The 15,241-nt window shown below is 39.7% G+C and overlaps 1 protein-coding gene across 2 annotated transcripts in view; it reads right to left on the minus strand.

The window, feature by feature from the left end:
- Nucleotides 1-14,454, minus strand: part of LOC112576980 (NEDD8-activating enzyme E1 regulatory subunit-like) — a 28,920-nt gene extending 14,466 nt beyond the window's left edge. For both annotated transcript variants that reach the window (XM_025259889.1, XM_025259888.1), the window contains exons 1-12: nucleotides 14,351-14,454; nucleotides 12,631-12,734; nucleotides 11,956-12,016; nucleotides 11,227-11,257; nucleotides 5,173-5,244; nucleotides 4,533-4,612; nucleotides 4,012-4,121; nucleotides 3,598-3,707; nucleotides 3,164-3,226; nucleotides 2,422-2,485; nucleotides 2,133-2,224; nucleotides 170-229 (exon numbers count right to left, since the gene is read on the minus strand). In XM_025259889.1, the coding sequence (XP_025115674.1) occupies nucleotides 170-229; nucleotides 2,133-2,224; nucleotides 2,422-2,485; nucleotides 3,164-3,226; nucleotides 3,598-3,707; nucleotides 4,012-4,121; nucleotides 4,533-4,612; nucleotides 5,173-5,244; nucleotides 11,227-11,257; nucleotides 11,956-12,016; nucleotides 12,631-12,734; nucleotides 14,351-14,409 (906 nt within the window). In that variant the 5' untranslated portion in view covers nucleotides 14,410-14,454. The remainder of the gene's footprint in view (nucleotides 1-169; nucleotides 230-2,132; nucleotides 2,225-2,421; nucleotides 2,486-3,163; nucleotides 3,227-3,597; nucleotides 3,708-4,011; nucleotides 4,122-4,532; nucleotides 4,613-5,172; nucleotides 5,245-11,226; nucleotides 11,258-11,955; nucleotides 12,017-12,630; nucleotides 12,735-14,350) is intronic.
- Nucleotides 14,455-15,241: the final 787 nt, after the last annotated feature.

The following is a 15,241-nucleotide window of genomic DNA, read 5'->3' on the forward strand; positions in this document are numbered from 1 at the left end:
GTATTAACTGTCAGAATAACTTTACAGACATACACTTCTTTAAAAAAAAATTACAGCATTTGCTTTAAGAATCCTTTTATAGGAAAGTTGATTAAGAAAATAGCATTAAACTAAATAAATAAAAGATGGTTCTCTTGTGGTCCAGCAAAACTTTTCATGAATTACATACCTCATGATGAAGGTTCAGACAACAATCATCTGTGAATAGTGCTTGCACTTCAGCTGGGATCTGAAAAGTTATTCTCTTATAAACAAGAAAATCCCTTCATGTGACGTCTACATGAATAAGAAACTTTTTTTTTACCAGACAACCTATTTCTTAGGAGCTACAACTACTTGTTATGGATTATTACCCTTGGTCCTTCTACTGCCAGAGGCCCACTGAACCCAGGTGCTTCAGCCCTAGACCACTATAATAAGCTCTGCAAAATAGTTCTGCAGTCTTTTCCTCAACCCTCCATGCAGGGAAGGCTGGGAGGACATTCACATCAGGAAGTCTGATAAGTATCAAAGAAAGATAATTTACAAGGAAAGTTTCCTCTCTTCACTAACTTTACCAGACCACCCAACTACTAGGAGGGCTCCGCAGCTCAACACGAATGCTGGGGTACCACGGCGAGTGTTTGTTGGGGTGAACCTGGGTACGCACAGCAGGAGCATGGGCTGGGGTACCATGGTGCATATTTGAAGGCGCGTGTTTGTTGGGTTGAACTTGGGTATGCACATCAGGAGTATGGGCTTCCAGCATGGTGAGATTGAGGGGCAAATTGACAGTTTGTTTCCCAAGTCGTTACGGAACATAGAAAAGCTGTCACAAAGACAGCTCAGAGTGCAAAACACTGTTGTCAGTGCTGGGCGACTGGCTGACAGATCAAACCGCACAAAATAATGATGTGAAGAGAGCACATTTGAGACAGTAACTATGCGTATGACATGATCAACAGGTCTATGCACCACCCAATCCAGGATATGATTTTGTATGTGAGTGGGCTCAGTGACTGACTGGATAAGCTGGAGGATATCGAGCAGGTCCATGATCTCTGTGGTATACAGATGGGTTTTTCATCAAAACAGACACTGAAGTCACCTACGATCACATATCACACTGAGTATGCTGTAGTGGTCAAGTGGATCATGAATTTCTGACAGAAATATGTTGTCAGTCAATTTGTTTGTGGTGTTGGGTGGTGGTCTATATAAACACATAAGTCTGTCTGGCAATGAAAGTCTTGCATTCACAAATTCAAATGATGAGTTTACAAACGCCAGATCAGTGCTAAATGCAAGGGGACTCATAAGAGATGTTTCAAAGATCACAGCTATCCCTCCTCCGCAACTGGGACGGGGGAATGACTGTATACTGTAGTTAACTGGGGTCTGTGGGTGTCATTAGATGTTCCTTTTGTCTTATCCCAATGAACACCCCAGGCAAATAACTGACAAGCCAAGGAGTCAAGGCTGTAGGCAGGCAGGCAGGCTAAAGAGCCTGATGAAAGCAAAAAATACATGTGTAGCATATCCCATAAACCAAATGAAAAGACTGGTCAACTTTCTTTTGTAAAGCTTATTGTAATAGGTCTAGAGTGAAGGCATCTGGAATCAGATCTGTGTAGAATCAGTGGGGCATCTTGTGGCAAAGGACGCTGACCACAATGACTAGAGCCAATAATTATTTTGGTTAAAGAGCAGTTGTATCTCCTAACAGTCAAGTCATTTGGTAACAAAGAAAAGAATGATATACACAAGATAATGCTAATAAACAAAGTGAATAAGGATGATATATTTATAACCACAAAAATGATATACACAAGATAATGCCAATTTAAAAAAAACAAATAAAGATGATACATTTATGATCAATATAAGAAAATCTGTGGCTAAAAATAAAGACTTGAGAGGCGCTCTTAAAGTACTTACAAAGGAAGCATAAATGTAATGAGTATTATCTTCTATAAAACAGAATAAAGATATATTCATAACAGCTGCATAACATTTAGAAAAAATAGTATCTGCCAACAGCTAACTTAATTTGCCAACTCAATGTTTAACAAGAAAATCAAGAATGTTTTAGATCTAAGAAAAGAAGGACTAAAACTTTGAACACTCTTAAGAATGGTAATTTTTATTCTCACTTTTGTAGGAACCAGGGCAGAATTTACATTCTTTATGGCTTCTTCAAAATTCTCTTCTTCCTGAGGCACTCCTTCTTCACTAAGCCACACCCCTGTTTAAAAAGTACGGGAAACAATGTTCGTCTCAATGCTTAAAAAAAAAATCCATCATGCTGCCTGTTATACTGTACACTAAGAATGCCTTAAATTAAACAGAATTATGAAATGATGCTTTACGGACATTAAAAGCACATAAAATCACTGATTTACTGTTAATTCAAGCCTAAAAAAAGGATGGGAAAAAAATCACCTTTTCTAATTATTTCTTTGAGCTGGTTCTTTTCTTGATAGCAACTAGGTATCTTCCCATCATGCTGCATCAGAAATATCAGACCACCATATTTTAAGACTTCATCATTTATTTGAACTGCTTCATGAGTAAACTTCATAAATCAGGCTTTCATGATATGTACAAGTAACAAGATCTTCTTTAAACAACATATAATGAAGGGATTAATTCCTCCATCAGGTTTAATCAGGAAAATAGCAGGAATAAGTAACAAAAGATTATTTTGTCTAGAAGTAATTTCTGTGACAGGAAAATTTTACTATAAGAAAGACACGTATACTATTTCATGTCCTCCTAACTTTGAATAAAAATAAAGAACTGTAAAATGTATCTCTACTAATACACACAACCAAACTATGAGAGAAAATGTTAATATTGGACAGAGCATGCTGGTCATGGGCTTCTGGAAAAATCTTGTCTGAAAGGATTGGAATGCTCTAAAATTTGCATGACAATTCCCAGACTTTATACTTCCTGGGTAAGAATTTGACAAGATCTTTGATCATGACTTATATATCCCTTAGCATTCTTTAACTTCTTAGAAAAAATATTCTTTTACTTTCTGGGGAAAAAAGTTCTTAATAAATGACTACAGAACAAAGTGTAGAATATGTGAACATAATAAGTCAAGATCACACTGACTAATGACAATGATGATGGTTATGTACATGCTACAGATCTCTCCTATAACAACATCACTCACCTTTTCCTTCCATTCTTGCAGGTATTTGTATAGAATCAGCAGCCAGGGAGTGTGACTGTGATCCTGCAAACAGAACACACACATGTATATCTCAAAGCTCTCACAGCCAAGTGCCTGGTTTTATGTATCATATTTCTGTATTATTTACTGTTTTCTGTTCTATTTACTGTTTTCTGTACTATGTGCTGCATTTCTGTACTATGCACTATATTTCGGTATTATCTGTGTACTGTATTTATGCACTGTGTGCTGTATTTCCATACTATATATTGTATTTCTGTGCTCCCTAAAAACTGTTTTTCTGTACTGAGTATTGTATTTCTGTACTATGTACTATATTTTTGTATTCTGTTTCTGTATTCTCTGTATCTGCCACCAGAAAAACTGTGATATCAAGCTTCTATCTCTTAACAAAAGATGGCAATGCTCTGTACCTTTTTGCTCATTGTCTGCAAGTCGAAAGAATCACAAAACCTCTGCAAAGTAGGGAATGGTCGGTCAAGCCTCAGGTCTTCATGCGCATTGTCTGGATGTGATTCTACAACTGTCACATCACAAGACAATCAGCTGACCCAGATTACAGGATTAACTGAGTCATATATATATCTCCCCATAGTGTTCGCATCATTTTCAGTCAGATTGTAACAGACACTAAAATTATAAACAGTTTCAGTCCTTTTTTTCAGTTATTAACTAATATTGCAATAAAAAACTGAGGATAATCACTTTAGGTGGCAAGCAAAACAAATATTATCAAATATCAGAGCTAGTGTTGTTATCAAAGTCTCTCGAAAAAAAATTTAAAAGAAAACTCATTTCACTAATCAACTGAGAAGGCTCAAGCGTACTTGTATGTTCACGGACTACAAGACGAAGGTAGCCAATAAAACCATAACACCGACACACAAGAAGAGGAATATTTCTCTCCCACAGTACTTCTCCCAGCTGCAGCAAAATTCTGAACACATTGTAAAGAGTGCAACCATGATAAATTATCAAGTTCCTTGTTTTGATAACTGGTAATAAACAAAATATCAAATATATACTTCAAGAACATTACCATTAAAATGACATCCTTTCTTAACATCATTTTATGTTTTCATGTGTGATTTCAGCATATCAGACATTCATTTGTAGTTTAGCATCTAATAATGAATAAGACACTAATTTACTCATCAGGAAGATTCATTATGTGCAAAGAGCTGTGAAGAACCCTTCATAAAAATTCATGACAACTGCCAAGAGTAAAAACTCTAAACATGACTTTTAATTAAGAATCATCAAAGCTAGAAGTAAGGGTAAAACGTGCACTGTGACCTGTTCTCAAAGCAACTTGTACCAATAACCCAGTAAAGGAACTGTGACTTACTTTTCATTAAGGTTTGTGGCTATAACCAAAGAAAAGGCACCAAAGAAGTCAGGATTATTCTCTAGAAGCGTCTCAGCACTCTGAACAGAATAATGAAAACCAACAATTAATTTTTATCAAAATTATCAGTCACTGAAAATTGCACATTTATTTACAAACAGCCACCATTACTGGTACATGAACAAGTATCTACAGAGACATAGTGACAAGCATGCAAATATATATGTCCACATGCATGCACATGTTAATGTGCACTTTACTAATCTTTCATCTTGATCCTTAAAGATAAGTATTGTGACAATGAGCATAGATCAACGACACAAAAGGAAACCAAGGTTTTTGATTATTCCTCAAAACCAAATAAAACCTTGACAGCAGCACAGGGAAGAATGCTTCTTTAGCAAGAAAATATAAAATCAACAAGAAGAATTAAGTAGCTCAGAAAAGTGTCAAACAAAATCCTCAGCCTTATAACAATGCAAAATCCCTTCAGAGATTAAAAGAAAACTTCGTGCTATTCCTATCACACTACTTTCAAAAGAACATTTTTGAGATAGCAAACTAAATAAATGTATAAGCTTGGTTAGAGATGCTACTACCATTAGAAATTTAGTTAAAAGATCCCAAATTGGCTATTTACCTCATCCACAAAGTTTCCGGACACATCCTCATTCAGCTCCCCCAGCAGTTCTGTAGCCACTTGGGCACGTGACTGAAACATGGAGTTGAACAAGACAGTAGGAACAGCTAGACAAGATGTAACCGAGTGGTAAGGTGGGGGTTGTATGGTGACAACAACAGTTCAACACTCGATGTACGCAGGCCTGACGAGAGGGGGGGACAGGGGGTCTGGTGTACCCGGGCCCGCGGTTGTCAAGGGGGCCCGGCCTTGGTCAGTGGATTTTTTTTTCTTCTTCTCCTTTTCTTTTTCTTTTAAAGAAAGGTCTAAGGACAGAACACTCAAGCATTACACATGCAGAAGTTGAGTTTCAAGTCTGTAGAATACAATTTCGGGGTAGTGGGGCCTGTCGTGAGAAGTGTAGTCAGCGGGTATCATATTCTCGCTGGACAAGCCAAGAGGTGACGGCCGCTGGACACCAAAGATTTTATCGCGTGTGAACCGCCCTGAAGAACGTTCGTGCCATGAGATTGCTGGCTACAGGTGCCACTACGGGAGGGGGGGAATGGAGGAGGGGGCGGGCCCTGCAAGCAAATCGGAATGAACAGTGGAGATCAGGCAGGTAAGTTACTGATGTGTGCACTGGCCACTCTGTGAACCGACATGGTGGGGGCCCGCCCCTGGCGCTGCAGCCTGTAAGCGAGAGACATCAAGGATGCTGTTTTTCGTAGTTACTAAGCAACACTGAGACTTTCCTTAACCGTATCTCCTTCACCAAACAAACAACTACATTAGTCTACACAGTAGATCCTTGATACAATGACACTATATTATCCTGTAATACTATCGCAGCCAGCAAAATAGAACACATTATTGCAAAACATTTTAAAAACTGCTGTCCCGCAAATATTAGGTTTATAAATTGATCACGGTGGTTCTTTTGCTCAAGGAAGCTGTCATATATGATGCTGTATATTGAGTTTTGCGGTGGCTGCGACATTTGCTTTTCGAATTATCACATATATTTGAATGTGTTTTTAAAGGAGCTTCGTGTAACGTATATTTGTTTCACGATGAAGAATGGAAGAAAAGAAAAGTTTACAGATGTGTTATGAGTTATGACATAAGTGTTAGTTTGTCCACGTTTTCATTAAATTTCTCCATGTCTTGAACCCCACAATCAAGGTAGAGGCAAATTATGTTTTAGTTTAGAGGCCAGTGACTAAGATGACAGCAACTTCCACCCATGCCGGCCATCGTGAGCCGTAATGCATTGTTGCTGACAACACGACAAAAGGGAAAGGGGGTGGGGGTGTGATAGTTTCTGGAAGACTCCACGGAATGGACTGGGAATTAAATGGTCGGGGTTTGGAGCAAGTGGAGGTGTAGACTGACATTTTTATGAGATAGACGAGTCAGCGGTAAAGTCGCCGTGTGTTTGACCATCCCTTTCGATCGGAGTCATTGGACCAAAGAAAGCTTGGACAGTTGGACCTTAGAGATAGCAATAGTCACTTAATTTCACACTCACTCTCCTGCCTGTCGCACGCTGTCTTCTAGACTCGAAAAGCCGAGATACGCTGCACTTTGTTATTATGGTAAGTACACTAGTTTTTTATTTATGCTTCTATGATTTTCTGTTTATTGGCAAATAGCATTTGACAAGGCAGGAACATCAGTGTCAATGAGAGTGACTAGCGTCTCAAATTGACTGACAATAATGAAGTTTGTGAGAAAAGCTCATTAGGTTTGTAGCACTCTAGTAGTGTACGAAGTATAATGTCTTTGGGTTGTAGATTTGCATCTATATTCTAGAATGTTCAGCACGGCAGCAATGTAAAAGGTAGAATGTCTTTGTGCGAGGGAGGAAATGATGTTCAACAATGTAGTAATGTTCAAAGTAAAATGTCTGCGAAGAAGGGCTAGAATGTTCGAGGGTAGGGAGAAGAAATAGTAGGACTGACAGTGGGATGGCAGCTTTTGTGAATTTGAGAGAGAGCAGTTAGGCCAGACGCTGAGCAAAACTGAATAAAAAACTTCAGTGCGGAATTCAATCTCTGTGTTATTTCTGGTACGACAGCCCACACTACGTAGCCATTTGACATGTTGGTTACAAGTTTTTAGTCAGCAGGTAAAATGACAATATTAGTACTGTATAACTTTGTTCTATGAACCATTACGATTCAGCTAAAATATGCTAAACATTTATATTTTTCTGTCATTTTTACAAAACCTTCTAATCTCCTTAAATATTAAAAGTATTAACACTTACTAGCTAACTAGTCTTTAAAACAGTTGCTTTGTCTTCTAAAACTGAGCAGGTATTTTAACGGCTAGTGACTGATGGCGGTTGAAGTCGACCGAGTTTATGCTTCGTAAAAAGTTGGATAAATTCAAAATGTGTGTGTGTGCGCGCGCGCGCGTGCGGTTTTGCTAAAGGAATAATATAGGAAGGGACTTTCGATAGGTGCTGCGTGTTTGTTATGTAAGTTGATAAAAATGATAACTGATGTGCTCTGCTGTTCGTCGCAGCAAACACTTTTTTAATGAGGTTATTAACGACACTCGATGAAGACTTGTTTAGGCATTTACTTCTTTGGTTCTTCCTCTTTACATGTAGAAGTATAAATCACTTACATAGAGAACATTTCCTTGCACGTCAGTGAGCTTAGTACAAAAGGGCTATGTGATACCACAGTGTTGGGATAGACAGATGACAATTAGAAGAGGTACTAACGAGATTAGGAGAGAGATACGTCTTAGCCCTAGGCAGTTTTTAAAAGGTGATTATTGTATGACACTACAGTCAAATCTCGCTACTATGCCACCTACCGGGACCGAGCAAAAGTGGCTTAGTAGCGAGGGTTCGTAAAAACGGCTTTATTTGCTCAAGTTACTTGTCAGTCCTAAGCTCTCAAGAATCGTCGGCTTCGCTAGCTGTCTCCTCTCATTCTCCCCCTCACCTCTTCTTCCTCCACCCCTCCCAACCACATCCGCACACCTGCATCCTGTCGCTAGTTGACCCCATCCCGCTCTTCCGCTGTCACCCGCCCACGACCACCACCCCCACATCGCCAGCCTCCACCCTCCCTGTGTGCGTGCTAGGTTCCATCCCCACTAACTGCGATGTCCCACACTACCATACAGTATAATAATCGAGCACTGCGTGGAATTTCACAACTTGTGTCTTTTAACAGTCCGTGCCTCCTTTGTTTTTGTTTTTTTTGTGGCAATTGCGCCTGAGTTTGGTGAAAGGAAATGGAGGGGGGAGCGGGGTGGCGTAGCCAGCCCTGTGTGTGTGTGTTGCCCCTCTGCGATGGACAGTCAACGGCGTAATTAGTTGACGGATATAGAGGTCGTGAACCCCACGTGACTTTCGGACCTCACGTGCGGCGGAAAGAATGCGACACCTGGTCTAGGGGACTGGGGGGAAGATTTAAGGCGGACAGTAGCGTCGGTCGGGGGGGGGGGGAGAAACGAGTAACAAGAGGAAGTATCGAGCAGCGAGTTGAGGGGGGAGAGAGCCATCCAGCGATCGAGAAGCTGATTGATACAGCGGCGGCTGTTAATTGTGTTAATTGTGAGTGGAGTGTATTGATGACGGACTTGCTGTACCGTGTTTGCTACGGAGCCGCTGCTGTTGCTGTGTTTTGGGGATCGCAACTTCAATAGAACTGCTGCTGAAGGTTCCTCGCCGAATCTGCTACTGGGAGCGGTGGACATCGCCGAGCTGAGAAGTTCCAGAGAAGAACAACCCGAGTCGACGACTATAGGCGGGCAGCATCTCATCACAGCTGGGGAGTGTTGAGCAAGGGGCTACACTCTCGTACTTGACAACGACGACGACACACCGACCGCGTGGAGGGCCGTCGCTGTCGTCTTGAAAAAGTCGTGCAATGGAGTGTTGAGGACACTGACGATTTGATTGTTCGCTGGTGCCGACAACTCAAAGTAAGACTTTGCCTTTTGAGTTGACCTCCAGAGAGAGAGGGGGGGGGAAGGTCGTACCCCCATTGTTTATCTCCACCGTCAACGTTAGAGGGAGAATAAGACGGTTTACACGGACTGTGTGTTTGTGTTTGATGAACTTTTATGAGCACACGGACTGTGTGTATGTGTTTGATGAACATTTATGAGCACACGGACATTGTTGGTGGCTAGAAAGGTACTCGGAGAGACGTATCGTTAGATGTGGATTGAAACGGACATATGTATGAGAACTGTTGTAGCAGCCTGCGCGCTGCCGTAGTGTCGGTGTTGAACCAACCTAGGATGTATACATTCTGATTTAGAACGGATAACAGTGAACTTGTGCTGTATGGTTTAATTTGACCTGCTGGAAATTCTTGTATTACAATTTATGTTTTTTTTTTAGTATTTTTTCTTTTTGGTGTATAATAAATAACAGAACGTCTCAATCTGAAGTGATCTCTTGTCGTTCTTCGTAAAGAATGCGCAATGTCCGACTACCGGTCGTGACACTGAATGAAGTGTAGATATTGAGATTCTAATTGTAAACATACATTATATACTGGGAAAATAATTTACGATTACAAGTACAAGGGGCCCGGAGAGGTCGTCTGTCCCGGGGCCCGGGCTGGCTCTCGGCGGCCCTGGATGTACGGGTAGTAATTTAAGACGACTGGCCGCTAGCAGTCCGCACCGCGTGTACTCCTACCTTCCCTCGCACGGGAGATACCACTCACTTCCTTCAGATAGGAAAACTTCGGCCTTTAAGGAGATCGGCAAAAGAAGACCCATGGTCGGCCAGCTGTCTGGATGTTTCACGTCGGACCTGGCTGTGTTTAAGTCCTTTCACAAAGCGTGTCTCTAGGTGTGTACTGGATATGGCGTCGCTCATCAGGCGATTTGCTTTCGCCTGTAAATTTCTCAGTGTCGCAGCATATTCGATGACCAACTCCTCACTCTGCTGTCGGCGGTTATAAAAACTGGCGATAATGTCTATAACATCTCTCCGCTCGCCGTATGCCTCTCTCAACACATCCAATATCTTTTCCGGCGTGTTTATCATGTCATGAGGGAACATCAGAACTCGTCGTCTGGCAGGTCCCTCCAGCGCGTTCAGAATATAAACACACGCGGCACTCTCAGGCATCGGGCTTAGGGCAAGAGCTATCTCCACCTCTCTTTCAAACTCGTCGACACTTGGCCCTCCGGCAAACTTCTGAAGACGGACCAAATGACACGTTCGTACAGCCTCTGCTGTACTGTCGCCCTCTGCAGCCATATTTCACCTGCTGACACTGATCCTGCTCGCAGCGCCAAAGATGTAACCGAGTGGTAAGGTGGGGGTTGTATGGTGACAACAACAGTTCAACACTCGAACCAAAAAGCCAGGAACAGTCAGCAGGTGTGCGACCCTTTATTCTCGTACAATGGTCACGGCTGCGTCGATCGCCCGAGGCGCTAGAGGTCGGAGCTGTCTCTTCTTTGTCGTGTAGCTGTGCGCGCTGTCTCCGCCGACTCTGATCTCTTCGTCTCAGCTCTGCCCTTATATACCTCTGGGGAGGGGTAAACTTTTGCGATGCTCTGATACGGTCGGAACCATACGCCGTTTTACCCTAGCCAATCACCGCTATTTGCCATCTCTCACCATGCCCTAGCAGATCCCGCCAAAACTAACAACAACGCTGGCCTACCGGCCCTCTACACATGCATACTCCACCACAAATGAGTGTAATATGCATCCATATCATTTTTTTCCAGGTATTCTAAAATTCTATTAATCTAATGTAGACCACTGAAAAAAGCTTAGAAGTACTCAGAGCAATAAATGTTTTTCCTGTTAATAATGGTATTCATTTAAGTCTACTGAGATGAAAACAATTAATGTGAACATGGACAGCAGAAGTTTATCAAAATACAAACAGGAACAATTGGCAAAGAAACAGAGTGACTTCTCCAAATAACATCTTTATTTCTATTTTATACTTGTAATGCTCAACTATGAAACTAAAACAACTGTCATGATAGTAAAATAGACTGAAGAAACTGGAACCTACAGTTCATAGGTTAGTCACATCAGCATGATGACACTGACATGGCACTACTCACCTTTCCAACTGAATCAGCTGAAAGAAAGAAGCTGCAAAAAAAACATCATGACGACATGTTAATTGTCATGAATGGCACTGCTGATAAATATGCACTTGGATAAAACAAGAAATTTAACATTTCAACATTGTGGTAAGGCATGTTCACCTCTGAACTGTTCCACAAAACATTAAAGGTGCACTCAAATCACTCAACTAAAAAGAAAAACACACAAATAATTATAATAATAATGGATTTCTGAATGATTTAAATGTTTTCTGATCTACTGCTGTGATGTATTATTGACCTATATAAGAAAAAAAATGAGAGGAAAACATATTTTGTCCTGATACTAGAAATAAATTAATCAATATTTTAACATCAATTTTAATAGATAGATTAATATGATACTATATATATAAGTATTTTGAAGACATCATAAAATGTTCATTCAGCGTCAGACTTCAAGGCCTGATGATCTGATCATCAATGCTCCAATGGCATTAACATACTGTATGGAAATAAAGATGTCCCCATAATTCTCATCAAGAAACAACATCAACAGTATGACATTCTCATATTAACAGTAAGCTGTGACTAGTATGCAACAAGTCATGATTTATCATACACAATATTCAAAGGTTACTTAAATCTGGTTTGAATGTAATACACACAGGGCTGTGATGTAATATAACTGCTTTAGGTGTATGATTATCATCCTTGGGTTTTATATGTAAAGAGATCTCTTACTTGTTTCCGACATCTTCTGCCTGCACTTTTTTCCCATCCACAACAGTGAAAGAGCCAATTCCTGGAATGAGGCACAATATTTCTTTTTCTTCTACACGTTGAATGACAAGAACTGCATGTAGTTTCTAATTCTAAATAAAAGTATGGTGCTAGCACATCTATATAAAAGCATGGTGCTAGGACATCTATATAAAAACCTGGTGCTAACACATCCATATAACAGCACAGTGCTAGCACATCAACAAAACAGAATCTGACTGTAGACATGCTTTGAGTACAAATCCAATTTTATTCTCATTCTTTAAAAAAGCTATAAATAACAGTAAAGCCATCTTGACTCTTTGCAGACTCAGCTCAGCTACTGTGCAACTTAAGTTTAAAACTGCCAAGAAATTAATTGGTTAATGACCATTAAAAGATGTGAGCTAGAAAAATCTGTAATCTAAATAAATGTTAGGGTTTTTTTTATTATTGAATAAATTAGCACCTGACCAATGTGTATTATTTGGCAAGCATGCGCTGATCATGCTCACTACTCAACAAGCAACTTTTGCCAAGGTGGTCAACTCTGGGTAGTGGATGAGTCAACTCATGTTTGGTTAAGTCAACTTGTAACAGTAATTTATGGTCAAAGTCACAGTCGTCAGCCAGAATCCCTCTCCCTGGTGGGTGTACCTGGAAGAACGAGATTTTTTAAGATCTCTGTGCCTGTAGCTGTTGCATTGATGAGGCACACCTTGGCTGCCTCCAGTGCAGACTGTCCATGGTCTCCCCAGAGTCTGCAATTGTACATAAGCTTGTGATAATGTTCCCCCAGTCACACAGATACAACTCAAATACCAGAAAAATAGCAAGATTTAAAAAATTGGAATGAGAATTTGTGCTGATGTTATTCCTTGTCTCGTACAAAAAGTTGTCTTACGTATTTGTGTCTCTCCTTCTGCCATTAAGGAGAAAAATGAAACTCACAATTTTAATGTTGCATTTTCTAATATTTTAAAAAGAGAGACAGCAATATTTAAAGAAGAAACCTCAGGTATGTACAGTTCTTTTAGGTTGATTTATTTTCTCCATTTATTAACACCATGTAAAGGTAAACAATTAGTCTATATGTCACAAACCTGCTGCGCTATTTTTTTTTTTTTTTAATGTTTTCTTTTAGCCTGGAAGAGGACAGGGAAAAGTAACTGGAAGGGGGAGGTGTGAAAGACACCAATTACTGCGGCTGTAGGCGGTCTTTGTTTGAATCAACTGGTGTTGATAGGTTGTTTTTGTTCAAAGAACAAAGGAAAGAGTGTTGTGGTGTTTTGGATGTTTGTGGTGTGACTTTTTCCTTGACCAGAGCGAGGAGAAGTGGCAGTCTACTTGGTGTTATCAGTGCGTCTGGAGCGGATGTTTTTCTTTTGTAACAAGTCTTGAATGGACTTGGGTGTTGTAGTCCTGACTGGACTAGGTACAAATCTTGATCAGATTTGTATGTTATGTAACAAGTCCTGAACAGACTTAGAAGTCACCGGATTTGTATCGTAGTGTAACATTGAACCTGTTGAGGTGAGTGTGTATCTTTGTTGATTTTTTTTGGCGTGTATCTTTGTTGATTTTTCGGTGAGTGTGTATTTTTGTTGATTTTCGGTGAGTCTGTGTTTAAAGTTTGAAGAATGGGGACATTTCTGTATTGGATGAGAGTGATATATTTGTGTATATTTTATGGATATGGTTAAAGTTAGTTAAGTTTTGAACTTGCCATTTGTTTAAAGACTGGTCATTTTTTCTCTTAAGGATTTTTTTTTTTTTGTGTGGGTTTTTTTTTCACTTTTGTTGTTTGATCTCCGCTTATTCATCATATCTGCCTGGTGTTCACCGACCAGCGCTGAATTACAAATAATGTCAGGAAGAGCATCGGTGTCAGTGGAAACTTTGTGTTACTTTCAAGTGGATATATTTGTGTTACTTAGAAGTGGAAACTTTGTGTTATATTCAAATGGAGACTTGGTGTCATTTTCAACTGGAGACTTTGGAGGGGCGGAACTGAATAGTCGGAAGGAACATTAGATGTGTTGCGACAGTGGAAGTGTTCGGACTGTGGGTTGGGAAATTGGGGATTTGATTTGCGTTTTCTTTTACTTCAAATTATATTTATTTTAAAATTTAAATTGCTGTCGTTGTATTTATTTATTTTCCTCGTCTGAAAGGCACTGTAGAGTGCAGGTGACACTATAGACTGCATAACATAAATTTGTTATGGAAAACAAGCACCGGGATAGGCGAATATTTTAATCAACTTTTGGTACGCATTTATTTTTTTCTTTTTATTCAAATAAGATCTTTCTTTTAATAATAATTTTTATTTAGTGACTATACTTAAAAACAAAGAAAGAGAAGGTAGCCAAGGTACCGTAGCTGCCGGTCATATTTGTTGTTCTTGTCCATCGTCGATCGACTAGCGTCGGCCATCTTGACAAGGGACGCTACTCTCCGCGTAGGGTAACTGTCCACAAACTGTTGACTTGCACGTCAACGGTAAAAACGTATCTTACACCTTGCTTAACCCACCGTTTTTAACTTTAAGACGTTTATTGATGTGCTCAGTTCTTCATATGTTTCCTGTCTGTGATGTTTTGAGATTCAACTTACTTGAGATTTTATTTGTTTTACTAAACAGCTTCGTGTCTTGGCGTTGCCCCTCCTACATCCAGACTAAACTGTTTCACTTATTCAAAGTGTTGTTCACTCTGAATTAACTCCTTTCCCATGCTGGGATTGTGGTAAGTCCTGACCAGACATGTTTTAAAAGGTTATTCACTCGAAAACCATTTAGTGTTATTTGTTTCGGAGTTTACATACAAATTATTCATTTATTGTTTGCATATCGTTATGTCGTGCGATTTATATTAAACATATTTTAACTTTGTACCACAATGAATGTTAAATGTTTAATATTGAAAAAACAAAATGAAGATTTCCTTTGGTACATCTTTTTTGTTGAAGATGGCTGCTAGATGACAAACATGTACCCTCAAGCTCATAATAAAGGCTTACATATAATAAGATATAGATCACACTTTCTGCGAAGACCAGTAATGATGAACAGTAGATAACAGCCAATAGATGGTGAGATATAAATTGATATTGAATAATAAATGGGCCTAATTTCATATGCTGGAAAATCACAAAATTATTTTTTCAAGGCTTAAAGAAGTTGAAGACACCATACAGAATTTCGCTGAAACCCAGTGATCATTATGTATTTTTATGCCTCACACAATATGCCATATCTGTTAAATCC

Source organism: Pomacea canaliculata, linkage group LG12 (genome assembly GCF_003073045.1).
Source record: "Pomacea canaliculata isolate SZHN2017 linkage group LG12, ASM307304v1, whole genome shotgun sequence".
NCBI classification, from domain to species: domain Eukaryota; kingdom Metazoa; phylum Mollusca; class Gastropoda; order Architaenioglossa; family Ampullariidae; genus Pomacea; species Pomacea canaliculata.